At 37.0% G+C, this 13,848-nt stretch overlaps 1 protein-coding gene across 1 annotated transcript in view; it reads left to right on the forward strand.

Moving 5' to 3' along the window:
- The window catches only part of LOC126334953 (low density lipoprotein receptor adapter protein 1-like), a 186,131-nt gene extending 174,876 nt beyond the window's left edge, over positions 1–11,255 (forward strand). Inside the window, exons 7-8 of the mRNA XM_049997699.1 lie at positions 609–658; positions 9,427–11,255. Of these exons, the coding sequence (XP_049853656.1) occupies positions 609–658; positions 9,427–9,571 (195 nt within the window). The 3' untranslated portion in view covers positions 9,572–11,255. The remainder of the gene's footprint in view (positions 1–608; positions 659–9,426) is intronic.
- The last annotated feature ends 2,593 nt before the right edge of the window (positions 11,256–13,848 follow it).

A 13,848-nucleotide genomic window follows, 5' to 3' on the forward strand; every position in this document is an offset into this window, starting at 1 on the left:
ATTCTTGAGTGTGATCAATTAAATTTTCATTTCTCTCTGTTTCAAACATTATACTCCCACATGCACTGCTACTGTAACTGATTAAGTCATTCAGTCAACTGCTTGCAAAATAATAGCAAGAGCCCATCTATTTGTACCTTAATCAATATTTTTCTCCATTTTTAATAACAAAACAGGCCATCACCTGAATTGCTTTATGGAATAATGGAGTCTTCACCACCTGCAATGTGCCATTTGCTCATTTCAAAGGAGTATATTCATTTCCAGAATGCACTAAGATAGCATGTAGTCATCATGATCCTTCTTGTTTTCATGATTATATGATAGCTTACAGAACATCACAATATCCTCTTTTTTTATTAATTTGGGCATTCTGTGAATACAAAGTTGAATGAATTATTTTTCTGTACATTGCATTTCAGTTCTTGTGACATCACATTTCATACATGGGATCTGCTTATGCTCATTCCCATAGCAAATGTGTGATTACAGTGTTGAGGCTGGTCAGTGGCTATTTCAGTTTTGGATACACATATGTAATAGGTAGTATTTTCATTCACCTCATTTTATTCTTTTGAAACCAAAACTATTTTCTCATTATATTCCAGGTCAGTTTTGAAGAAGACAGCACTGAAAACGTCAACACCAACTTTGCAAGGTAATTGTTTTTCATATGCATAGAATTATGAGTTAGAGTAAGTACCAAACAGTCTTATAAAAATGAAATACCTTTTCTGTAGTCATATCAGCACCAATGACAAAATAATATTCTGTTAAAAATATTGTTGCAAATTAATCATTAATCATTAATGCTACCTGCTGTTCATGGTTTGAGCTTGAAAATGCATATGTTTAGATTGTTTTGGACCCAAGCTTTATGATCTTATATGAGGGTTGCCCCAGAAAGTAATGCATCACATTTTTTTCTCAGCCAAAAACAATTCTACAAATGTGAACCATTACCTATGTATTATTTGAAGTCTTCTGAGTGAGCATGCCAAGTTTCCATCACTTTCGACAGATAGTGTAGTTGCAGGACAGTTTCAAACTGGTGTCTGTAGGTGATGTACGTTACAAGCAACATGTCGCCATTGCATTTCTCACTGCAGAGAAAGAAACTGTGGGGAATATTCACAGACCCTTGTACAAAGTCTATGAAGCATCTACTGTTGACAGAAGTACAGTTAGTCACTATGCATGGAGGGTGAGGTCATCAGTAGGTGTTTTGGCATAGCTCCATGATTTGCAGCAGTCGGGGAGACCTTCCACGGCTGTCACACCTGATATGTTGCAGTGAGGTGATGTTGTCATTTGTGAGGACAGATTAAAGGATGCCATTTGTTTAAGACATTTTGAGGATGATGAGGAGGTGATTTGCACAGTGAAGCACTGGCTCTGCCACCAGGACAAGGATTGGTATGCCTTTGTTTTGCAGTGGAGGAAGGCCATAAATGGGATGGAGATGCGTGGAAAAATAGGATGTGTAGATAAAACACCATTATTTAATGTGTGTAATTCTCATTATGTTCAATAAAGAATTGTTGAAGAAAAAAATGCTGTGCATTTATTTCTGGGCAGCCCTCGTAACAAGTTATAACAGCTTGTGGTGTACAAGTTTTATTTCTTGAATATAAGGGCACTTCAGTACAAAACAGAAAAAAATTAATACTGGTGATACAAAAAAAGGTATACATTGGAATAAAAGCAGTGTGTCAGCCAGAAGAGGCAAAATTTTTTTTTAAAAAAAGTCAGAGTCTCTAAAACATTATTTGCATGTGCACTGGCATTCAGAGATAATCAGCCCAACAAACTACAATACGAAATCAAAGGGAACTGTGTTAATGTTGTTGGCAGTACTGTTATTCCAGTAGGAAATGTTCTGTTAATGTGAAATTAAGGTCATGTTATCGTGCCATAACCACATTCAAGTCCAAATTGGAAAGCATGCTCATTAGCAAAGTACAACATCTAGCACTGTTAATGGAGTACAACATACAGCACTAAAAGAAAGTTTATTACCGATACCAACATACAGATAAAACAGAACTGAACTCCTGGGCAGAGAGTATTGCTATTTATACAAACATAAAATACCTCAGAATACACAGTCGTTACAAACATAAGAAATTTCAAGAACCTTCCAGACACAATAAATACTAAATGAAAAATATTTACTGGTTGTGGGGTTTGTGACCCACAGTGTGTCAGCCATCAAGACTAACCACAACTTCACAAGGTGCACAGCACAGCTTGAGGCAATGCTCCCTCTCCTGGAGAAACAGCGACCCACTGTTCAGAGGTTCTCATTGTAGCACCCTGGATATGGGTCTTGTCCTGGGTTCCCTTATAGCAGCACTGGAGGATCCTTATGTTCTTGTTGCATTATCACATCCTCTTTACTATGACAAGTGTTGGAGGTAGCCTCTCCAGTTGAAGCTTCATGTTCATCAATCAGGTTTCCTGTTTCCTTGAATGAGAAACCCCCATTGTCAATCTGTACTCAGGACTGTAGCAGAGCTTCACTCAAAGGTCATGGATGATGTTTCTGTGTGTTCGTCTTCTTGGTGAACGGTCATAATCTTCCAGTTCGTATGTGACACTCAACAAGCGGAAAGGAATACAATACAGCCTATAGTAATGCTTTATTAACTTTTCTGATCGACCATCTTACTGCACAGGCATAAAAACTCACACAAAGTCTCCTGGGCTGTATCTCACTCACTGTTGCTTGGTGTTATAGAGCTCTCAGCCCCCTCCAGGCTGTTTTGCTTCTTCTTCAGTGATGAGGTATTTCATGTTGTCATCCTGAGTGCCAGTGTAAGCCTTGAGACTGTGTAGCAGAAAAAATGGTGTGAAGCCTATAGAATCTTGTTTTTCTGTGTTGTATGCAAATGTCATGATGGACAGTATTGTATCCCAGTCTCTCTGTTTAACATCAATGTACAACAAGAGAATATCTGGCAGTGTCTTATTAAAGTGTTCTATCAGGCCATTTATCTTTGGGTGGTAGCAGTTGTCACACTGTAGGTGATAACACAATGAATCACATTTGGTACTAGTCTCGATTGGAAAACTTTTTCCACGGTCAGAGATCATTGGAAAGGGTGGTCTGAGCTTCAAAATGATGCCTTCTACAGTACAGGGAACCTTGAAACTTCCTAACTTCAGCACACAACACAACTTTGGTGACAGTATAGCAGGTGAGGTAATCAGGGCTGCCATTATCCATTGATCATCATTTATCAAATTTTGGGACCCTAGAGTTCGATTACAATATGGTGGAATGGCACTGCTGCAGGCGACTTTGGAAATACAATAGATGCCCTGGATGTAACTGCAGCATATACTCCCATCACTGGCATTCTGTACACTGGCTCACAAAGTGTGTAATGGATCAGTAGAGACCTGGCCTGTTACACCTGCATCTGATTGTGCCTAGAGCCATCATGAATCATGATAAGATATTGCAGTGTCTAATGGAATGCTGTCTACTCCCGGGGCCTTGTTTTGACCCAGATCTTTCAGTGCCTTGTCAAACTCTTCATGCAGTATCTCCCATTTCATCTTCATCTACACTCTTCCATTTCCATAATATTGTCCTCAAGTACATCACCCTTGTATAGAACGTCTATATACTCCTTCCACCTTTCTGCTTTCCCTTCTTTGCGTAGAACTGGATTTCCATCTGAGTTCTTGATGTTCATACAATAGATGAATTGCTTTAAGATGGTTGCATGTCATCCCAGCTCATCTACAGCCAACTGTTTCAGCCACATTGATCACAGCTTCTCTTCTACAATATTCCATTTATTACTTGTAATTCTCCTTTGGTCAATTTCTCCTTCTTCATGGTCTCTATAGTTTTCTCTGTTCAAGAGAAATATCATTAAATGCATGATTACTGAGATTTTGTCCATACTGCCGTGTTTCACCAAACAATCCCTTGAAAGGCAGTTGGTGTCATTGTGTCCGTGTTGGTTTTAGTATATCTCTATGACTTCTTACTCCTAAAGTCTCTGTGACCCTCTCACCACCAGATTGATAGATTCTTCAAGCTAGTCAGCCAGCATAAAGAGTGGTGGTCCATACAGTAATGAATGGTTCACCAAATAAATATGGCCAGAAATTGTTGATGTCCCAGGCAACTACAAGGCATTCCTTCACAGTTGGACGGTTCATATCAGACTTGGAGAGTATTCTGGAAGCATAAACTATCGGTGGTTATAGACGAGGGTCACCTGAAGTGTGTAATACATATGGAGATGAAAGCTCATGCAACTGAATCGGCCGTGATGTCTGAAAGATGTATGGCCTTGACCCATCTGGTTACCTGATTGATGACTGAAAGATTATACTTATACCTCTCAGATGGGGGAAGTGGACCCACTGTATTGATGTGCGCAAGTCAAAGGCATCCCTTCAGCATCTCAGACTCACCCAGTGGTGATTCTGCCTGACCTTTGACCTTGCTTCAAGACACATGGCCAGGGCAAAGGGACAGAGGTTGACCAGAGATGTCTCACTTAATATAAGGAGTGGTGAGCTGGAAGGCAGTGGGACACTAAGATCAGCAATGAATTAGGGTCATGTCACAGATTTTGAAGTTTGACATCATCTGTCTGTCAGATCATCCAAGTCCAAAGGAGAAGTGATGAAATTCACTCTGGAAAGGTAATCTGTAATCACATTCCCCATCCTCTGGATGCACCAAATGTCAGTGGTATATTGGCTAATCAGGTTCATGTGGCGGAATCTCATTGGAGGAAGATCCTGAGCTGGGTTGCGAACTGCACCAGCAAATAGCTTATTGTCTATAAAAATTGTAAATATGCAACCTTCGATGCCATTGTTGAAGTATCTCATTGCTTCATAAACCATGAGTAGCTCACAGTCAGCTGCTGACCACTTGCACTGGCAAGCCCTGAGTTTCCTCGAGAAGAACCAGAATGACTTGGTTGTATGGCCAATGTGTTGCTGAAAAACAGTGCTGACAGAAGTGTTACTCACATCAGTTGTGACAGAGATGTGTGCACCTGGAACTGTGTGCATGAGCATGACAGCATTTGAAAGTACAATCTTGAAGGCATTGAACACCTGAATCACTTCATCTGACCACTGCACTTTTCATTTCCCAAAGGTATTTTTCCCGGCCAAAACATTTGCAAATGGGGCCTGGATGGAGGCAGCATGGGGAAAATGTCTGCAGTAGAAACTCACCATACTTAGAAAATGGTGCAGATTGTGGTGTGTCCTGGATAGAGAGAGAGATCATGGATGAAACTGACCTGATCAGACATTGGATGGATTCAGTCAGCGGTGATGGTGTGACCGAGAAAGGTTACACTCGCATGGCCCAATTGCAATTTGATGTGGTTAATTTGTATGCTGTTGTCACTCAGGACAGCCTGAACCTAGGCTAAGGGGTGCCCATGTTCCTCAACAGAGCTCAGAAGATCAGGATATTGTCAAGGTAGGCATCGCAAAATGAGAGACTGAACAAGATAGAGACAATGACCTTCACCATGTCTAGACCTTGTTTTTTAAGGCATAAAGCAGAATTGAAATAGGCCAAGTGGTGTAATGATTGCCACTTTAGCAATGTCATTTTTGAACATAGGGTTCTGAAGATATGCTTTCTGGCAGTCAAGAACACCAAACATTGGCCCAAATCTGCAGTTGGGCAAAGTCCTGGATGTAGGGGGGGAGTAGTATAGTTGTCAATAATGGTGCAAGCGTTAAGTTTCCAATAGTCACCACACTACCAGAATGACCTGTCTTTCTTAAGCACAAGGTGAATGGGTAACAACCATTTACTGTCTGAGGGGTTTACAATACCCATGTTTAAAAGGTCATTAAAAGCCACTTTCACATGGTGTAGTTTCTTTGGTGGGAGGCAGGAAGCTTTGTAGCACATTGGAGGGCCTTCTGTCATGATCACTGTATGGCAGGTGACATTAATGATCGTACCTAATTGTACATCTTGCACACATGAAGAAGGAATACAGTTGTCACTGCATGGGACAGTGGACAATACACTGGGAAACACAATGTCACCAACCTTAGCATGTGGATGCTGAGGCCCACAGCGGTGTGTCGGCTGCGCCGGGTGTGTTAATAACATGTATCAGGAGTGAGCTGTGGAATGGCACAGTGCACAGCGAGTGCGCAACAGTTTCTTCAATACAGCATCAATCAGCTTTTGCGAGTGCGTAGGGTGTCACTTGAGGAGCACTCAGTCATAAGCTTAAACAGTGAGCAAGGGAGGCAAGTAGTTTAGTGTAGAACATTCAGAGAGGATGAGCAAATTTGTATCGGAAACACACCATGAGCAAGCATGTCCGTATACGGACACAGTACAAAGAAGACAATAGTCAATGATCTTCACTTCCTTCACTCTGATAGTCTATGTAAGATGCAAGACAAACATAGACCAACTGAAGTCAATTGTTCTGACAAGACTATCTCTCTCTGTCTGTCTGTCTTTTCCATGATTGTAGCTACAATCCCCTTTATAACATCTTAACATCCATGAAGTTTACTTCTTTGTTAAGATTTACAATGCTGTTACAATTTCATATTCCAAATAATTTTGTGACAAGATTCATGTCAAAATTCACTTGATGTTTTAAATTGATATTATTACAGTGACGATTTTTTTATCAACATTTTCTTTTGTATTAAGTTACAAGAATTATTACACATGCTATATTTTTTCTTGTTCACTTTGGGTTCTGACATTCACCCACATGAATTAGAATAATAATCAGTATTAACAGTCTTCTAATAATTCTAACTTTTCCAGAGTTAATGTGTCTACAAAAATTGTATGAATAATGTAATGCTAACAGTTCAGTGTTTCATTTACCTCTATTACTGATTCATCTGGGCAGGACTTCATTTATACAGAAAAATTACAGAAAAGTGAACATAATTAAATAGATCTAATGTAATACTATGAAGAAATAAAATAATTGTAAGTTTAACTATGAAAAATGAAATATGCTAGTCTATCATGATATGTATTGAAGATGTGTATCATACTTTTCATTTGGTGAATGTCAGTCTATTATGTTGCAACAACAAGGATCCCAACACAGTTCCCTGGGATACACCAGAAATCCTTCTACATTTGCCAATGAATCACCATCATAAATAACATGCTGTGTCCTTCCTACCAAGAAATGCTCAATACAGTCACAAATTTCACTTGACTCCCTATACAACATAGCTCACATAATAAACATAAGTGTGGTACTGACTCAAATGCTTTTTGGGTGTTGAGAAATACAGTGTCTACATTTTGCCTTGATCAGTGACTGTCAGTGTGATGTGTGAGAAATGTGCAAGTTAAATTTTTCGTGAGTGATATTTTCTAAATCTATGCTGGTTGCTATGGAGTGACTTATTCTGTGTGAGATAAATCATTATATTTGAACTCAGATTATGTTCTAAGAACCTACAACAGATGGGAGTCAGGGTTATTAGATGATAATTTTGTTGTTCTTTTGTACATGGGTATAGCCTGTTCTTTCTTCCAGCTAGAATGTAAAGTTCTTTGTTTGAGGGATCTACAGTAAAAAAAAGTCTAGTACCCTTACTCTCTGAACATGCCTTGTACTATGATTAAAATGGGGGCTAGCTCAGTTGCAAATTAGGTATAGAATCTGATAGGGATTCTGTTATAACCTGAAGCCTTGTACAATTTTAATGATTTTAGCTGTTCTTAATGCCACTGACACTAATACTTATTTAACTCACCTTTTCAGTGGTATGACGATTAAATTGGGGCAATTCTCCTGGGTTTCCCTTTGCAAAGGAACATTTGAAAATGACATTAAGCACTTTTGCTTCCCTCAATTACAGTTTCTTTGTCATCCACGAGTGTCTGGAGATGGCCTTTGGTGCTACTAACAATCGTTACATATAAACAAACTTTCTTTGGGTTTTCTGTGAGATCTTCCAATAACATTCTAATAAGGTAGTTGATGAGAGCTGCAGGCATTGTTCTCTTGACTGGTAAATATGTGTGATTCAGCATCTCCTTACCTACAGCCTTCTGCTTTGTTTTACACCTGCTGTGCATTCTCATAAGTTAATAGTGTGAAGAATTTTTCATACTTCTTTTCTCTTTCTTTTATTTTTTCTCTCTTCATCCTTCCGTCTCCTCCTTGTACTACACTATACACACAAAATCTTGTAGTGCAGACACTGTAACATGACAGTCAGCCATGAGCATTAACGAATGAGAACTGAGAGCACTCAAGGTGAGACAAGTCATGCTTGGGAACACAACCCGCCTCCCTCTTGCAAAGATGGCAGCCTACTCCTGTATTCAATGCTTTTGCAAAAGCAGAACTGGCACACGGTCACAGGGATTGCCAATCCCTTCTGGTGCTGTGAAAATCATACTCAAGCCTTGTGATAGACCAGGATTAGTCTCTTACTCAAACTAAACTGAGAAAAGCAAATAAAAAGCAACAAACAACATATAGCAAAACAAAGTACTTAAAAATTTGGTAACAACTACCTCATAACTGCTTGCTAAATTTGGCTGTATCATAAATGAGGAGCTCAGGCCTGACCTCTACCAGAATCTTTTGCATCCATAGTTCAACACCTTCCACCTAGATCTCATGTTAAAATGTCGGCTTAACAGCTTGGAATGTTAATAGCATGTTTTAAGAGATTAACTGAAGGTATTTCATATGTCATTTAGTATACACTTGTTTCCAAGATTATTTACTAGAAACTTCTCTGTGCTCCTGCTACATTCTGGTTGATATGAAATTACTTTGAAACTCATTCAAAGAAGGATTGGAGCTTAGAATAATATTTCTGCCCTTCATTTTCCATTTTCTGGGACTTTATTGTGTCTCATTTGAGGCAGCCCAACTAGAGTAAAAACCTCAAGGCAAGATATCTGACTTTTAACATGGAATCTGAAGAAATCACTTATGCCTCTTCGATGGAAGGAAGTTTAACAGAAGGCTACAAATTGTTAACCATGCACGTTTTTACTAGGCCAGCAGGTCCACACCAGTCGACATGATATATTGTTTATGGACACTTCCTTCAGCTTTAATTGTTTGAGAGCATCTTTATTTTTTTCCTGAGATTTGGAGTGGAATTTATTTCTTCCTATCTTAAACATTCATTTAAACTATCAATTATAATTGCTATTTTTAATTATCTACTTTGCAACTCATTTCATTCCTTTTTTATGAATTTACAGTTTTGTGTAAATAGTTTTCATATCGTTGTGTTCCCCTTTAAAGTATGTAGGCATTTATGCTGTATTATTTCTTATTGGTGCAAGAAATGCAATTTCTCATTCCAATCTTATATTGGAAGTGATGTGATTAATTTATTAATTGACAAAACAAATAAATCATTCCAAAATTTACATTTCTTTAAACTCTTTTACAGGTTTCCCGAGTCAAATACAGAAAACACAATGAACTCATCAAATTCACCAAAGCACCATATGCAGTTTTTGCAGAACAACAGCCACAACAGCAGCAGTAACAACTGCTGGGGAGAGACACATTCAGTCAACCTTCTTTGCTCTTAGCAACATAATTTTACCCCACAATAAAAGGTGTACCAGTGATGTAGACACTCAAATCTCAGAAGTAAAAAAACTCTTCTGTGAAATTTTCTAACCAAGAGACTGCCATTTCTCTCAAGAAATCTCAGATTATTGTAGTGATTTTTACAGCTTTTGAATCAAAGTGCAATGATACCATGACAGTTATACAATTGTAGATCTGTCATCGTAATGTAGAAGAAGGCAGAGTAGTTCCTGCTTGCTTAAAAGTGAAGCATATCAAGAACAGTTTTACAAGTTGCTGTTTCAGCTGTCCATGAGAAAGACAATTTGATGTGAAATGAAGTTAAATGTAATACCATATTTTGTCTGTTCAGGTGAATTTCTGGACATGTTAATATACTGAAGTTTTTGTGCAAACCGTGTGCCATGCACACAGAGACTGGTAGATAATTTATATTGGTTTATTACACTGAAATTAATTTTGTACTGGATTTACCAATGAACACCACAAGCAGGTAATCATCAGAAAAGTAGCATCCTTCTTTTTAGAATACTTTCAGGAAGAGAAACACATATTACTGTTATGCTATCAAGCTCTCTTGTTTCCCACCATAGTTACCATGTTATATGTGTAAGGAACTGCGAGGTACTGTTGAAGCTATTGTGAAGTTGCCTATGTGAACTGAGAATTCTTTGTCCTATGCTCTCTACTGCTTTCACTACTGCTGTTACTTCAAAATACTCCAAACAGCAATTTTCTCATACTGACATTTTATAACCCTTAAAAATTATTTTATTTTAGTATATTGTGTAATCTAGCAACTGGTAGAATGAAATAAAATTGAACTGTTTGTACTTGGAACACTATAAATTGTCATGACAGTCAATACTTAAGTGTCAAATAATAGAATATTACCTCATAAACCGATACATTCAAAACCTATATCTTATATTTCTAAACCTTTTCAACACACAGTTACCTAGTTTTTTTTACATGTAAAATTCCTGATTTTATTACTATACATTGATGTATGAATGAGGTAATAATTAATTACAGTTATATACCTGTTAATTTTATGTAATAGCAATTTCACTATTCATAATTACATGAATTTTGTTATTATTTCCAATTTTACTCAGGCATCTGAAAAGTGCAAAAGGTTATAATGTTTAATACTATTTATGGCATTCACTTTATGTCATAATCATATATTATTCATGTGTCCAGGATGTGTCACAATAATGATGAATACAGTTGGAAGTTCTTGAGTAAATAGAAAGCACTATTTGTGATATAATAATGTAATTATGAAACACCAATTGCTCTGCCTTTCACAAAAGAGACAGTACACTATATTTTTTGTAGGCTTTGTTGTAATGTGTTTCATATTTTAAAATTATTTGTGCAGCATCATGTAGCTCACATGCAAATTTCTTAAATTTATATGCATGGCTCTTTAAATGGGCATATTTCATACTCATCATCTGAAAGATGATTCTGTATTGTTTACATGGTATTTTTAGTAAAAACTTATGAAGTAAATGTCTAAAGAGTAGCTATGACAAAAAAAAAGTTTTGAAACAAGATGTACTTGTTTGTACTACTTCTACTTTCTCTTACTGTAAATAAAAATAGAAAATTTTTATTATGTATACAATATGTCTTATACACAAATAAATAATTTATTCATTATATGCACATTAATGGTTTATATTGTTGAAGTTAATTAGTTAGCTAGCTGGATACTTGCATCATAGACAAAATTCACATTAAATGTCATAATGTGGAATGTGTCCACAGAACAAACATAAAACACTTTTTATAATTAAGAGACATAGAAATATATAAAAGCATTATTTAGGCCTACGTGGCTATATGCAGGCCATTTAGAGGTTTTGTTTTAAGATACTAATTATCTCTACTCGAGACTTCTGTGGTATAAAATTGCAAAACACTTCTGCTATCTGTCAGACAATTTATTTCCATGGGTAGGCTGTCAAAGAGTTTTATAACTCCATTTCATCCTTTTCTGTGCCAGAGTTAGAATCATTAAAGAGTAATGCTGATCTTTTTCCTTCTAGTGTTGTAGTTATGTATAACTCTGTTGCTCTCAAACTTAGATGGATTGCTGACAGCAAATTTCATAATTGAATAAATGTACTGTGAGATTGTGGTTAATAGTCCCTGCTGCTTAAAGAGATACCTGCAACATGTATGTGTGTGAACACCACAGATAATTCCAATTTCTTTCATTTGTGCATTGAATACTTTTTGCCTAAGGCAGGAGTTACCTCAGAATATTGTCTCATGAGACATCAACAAAAGGAAATATGCATAATATGTTAACTTACTGAGCCCTATACCCTGAAATTGTCAGTTGTTCTCACTATATATCCCTGAAATTGGCAATTATTCTTATGATAAAAATAGCAGATCCTAAACATTTCAGCAGGTCTACTACATGGTTTTTCCAGTTCAAGCTTTCATCAGTATGCACACATAGGAATTTACAAACTTTTACCCTGGTTATTATTTTTTCTTGGTCTGCTAGTTTAATGGAGGTAGGTTGTTTTGGCATACAAAACTGGATGAACTGTGTTTTTTCAAAGTTTAAAGCTAGGCCATTTATGGAAAATTATTTAGCACTTTCATGAAAACATTACTTACTATTTTCTCTGTTGATGCTCCTTTGCTTAACTTTACGAAATTGCTCAAATCATTTACGAACAGGGCTAATTCTGCCTTCTGATTCAAACCAAATGGTGGAATCTTAACAAAAGCAAGAACAGTTGTGGGCAAATGACTGAACCCTGTTGGATTCCTATTGCAATTTTTTCACATACAGGTGATGTGGTGTTCCTTTTTGTATTACTCAGACAGCCTAGAGTAGCTTTCTGCATTTTTTTTCTTAAATAAGAACTAAGCCAGGCATTTACTGAACTATATATCCCACAAAAAATGAGCTGCCCTAATAGAATATTGTGACTGACATAATCAAATACCTTCAGTAAGCCACAGAAGATTCCGATTGGCAATATATTATCAATGAAAGATTTTATTATGTGCTCATTAAATGCATAAATGAATGACTCAGTGGAATGGCTCCTTTGAAAGACAAAATGTGATTGGCTAAGTGTCCCATTGCTACAAAGGTGAGTAATGTCATCTTCTCAAAAAGCTTAGTCTTCCTCAACCTGGTTAAGCAGAGTCAAGAAATCATACAGTAAAGGAACTCACAAACAATGAACTTTACTTCAAGTAACAGTGGAGTGGAGATGCCATTAATTCATGTTTCATGAAAGAATTGCAAGCAGACTGCAGTTTATCATTTTGAGATGAAAAAAGACAGAGTCTGTTGTGCAACTAATTAATTCTATGATACATCCATATAACAGAATGACATTGGTAAGTATGAGTGGATTACGGTTTCCACAGCTTTATAACTGTCTCCAGGGACCTCAAGGCATATTATGACTAAAAGTTTTAATAGGAACTATTAGCAGCAAAATCTTATAATCAACATATCAAAATCTAAAAAAAGGAAAGAATAATTTTTTAACGTTTCATTCAAAATAGTTGCTAACCAGTTGCAGAAATTAATTCATTGCTTTTGATGGACTCTTGGCCTGGACATAATAATACTTGTCTTTCAAGAGGGTGAAGAAAAGACTGTTGATATCATTCAGATTCCGTCCGTAACAACCAATATGACTCTCAATAAAGAAGTTTTTCGACTGTGGAAGCTATTTTTAAGGAAACTGTAGGACAATATAATTTCTAATAGCTTCATTTCATTTGAGGCTTATCAGAAGAACAGCTCATAAGAGTCAGCATGCGTGCCTAATTGTAAGAGGAATCCTTCTGCCGAAAACAATGGCTACCCTATCCCACTGATTTCCAACATTTTCACTGAGTGACTTTTGTGGTAAATTCTTCCATGAGACAGAATAGGAATAAATAAAGTTATAACTGAAACAGCTAATGATAAAACAAATACTGTATTTTTGCTTAATTTGTGGCTATATAAGAACTCTAAACCAGAACTGTCCATCAAAACATAAATGATTTATACATGAAAGTTTGAGCTGCTAGTAGAATTTGGACCAGCACCACAGCTGTTGCTTGGTATGCTGACTGGGACACTGAGTGTCTCACTGTGGCGAGACAACATTTACTGACAGTCAACTGCTTCACATGTCCCTTCATCTTGGCCATCTCCAGCAGGCTCAGGGAACCATGCCCACTTTAAATTTCCAGTCCATTTCTCATTTTTATGTGAATCATTACAGAAGACATC

The sequence above is a fragment of the Schistocerca gregaria genome, chromosome 2 (genome assembly GCF_023897955.1).
Source record: "Schistocerca gregaria isolate iqSchGreg1 chromosome 2, iqSchGreg1.2, whole genome shotgun sequence".
Lineage (NCBI taxonomy): Eukaryota > Metazoa > Arthropoda > Insecta > Orthoptera > Acrididae > Schistocerca > Schistocerca gregaria.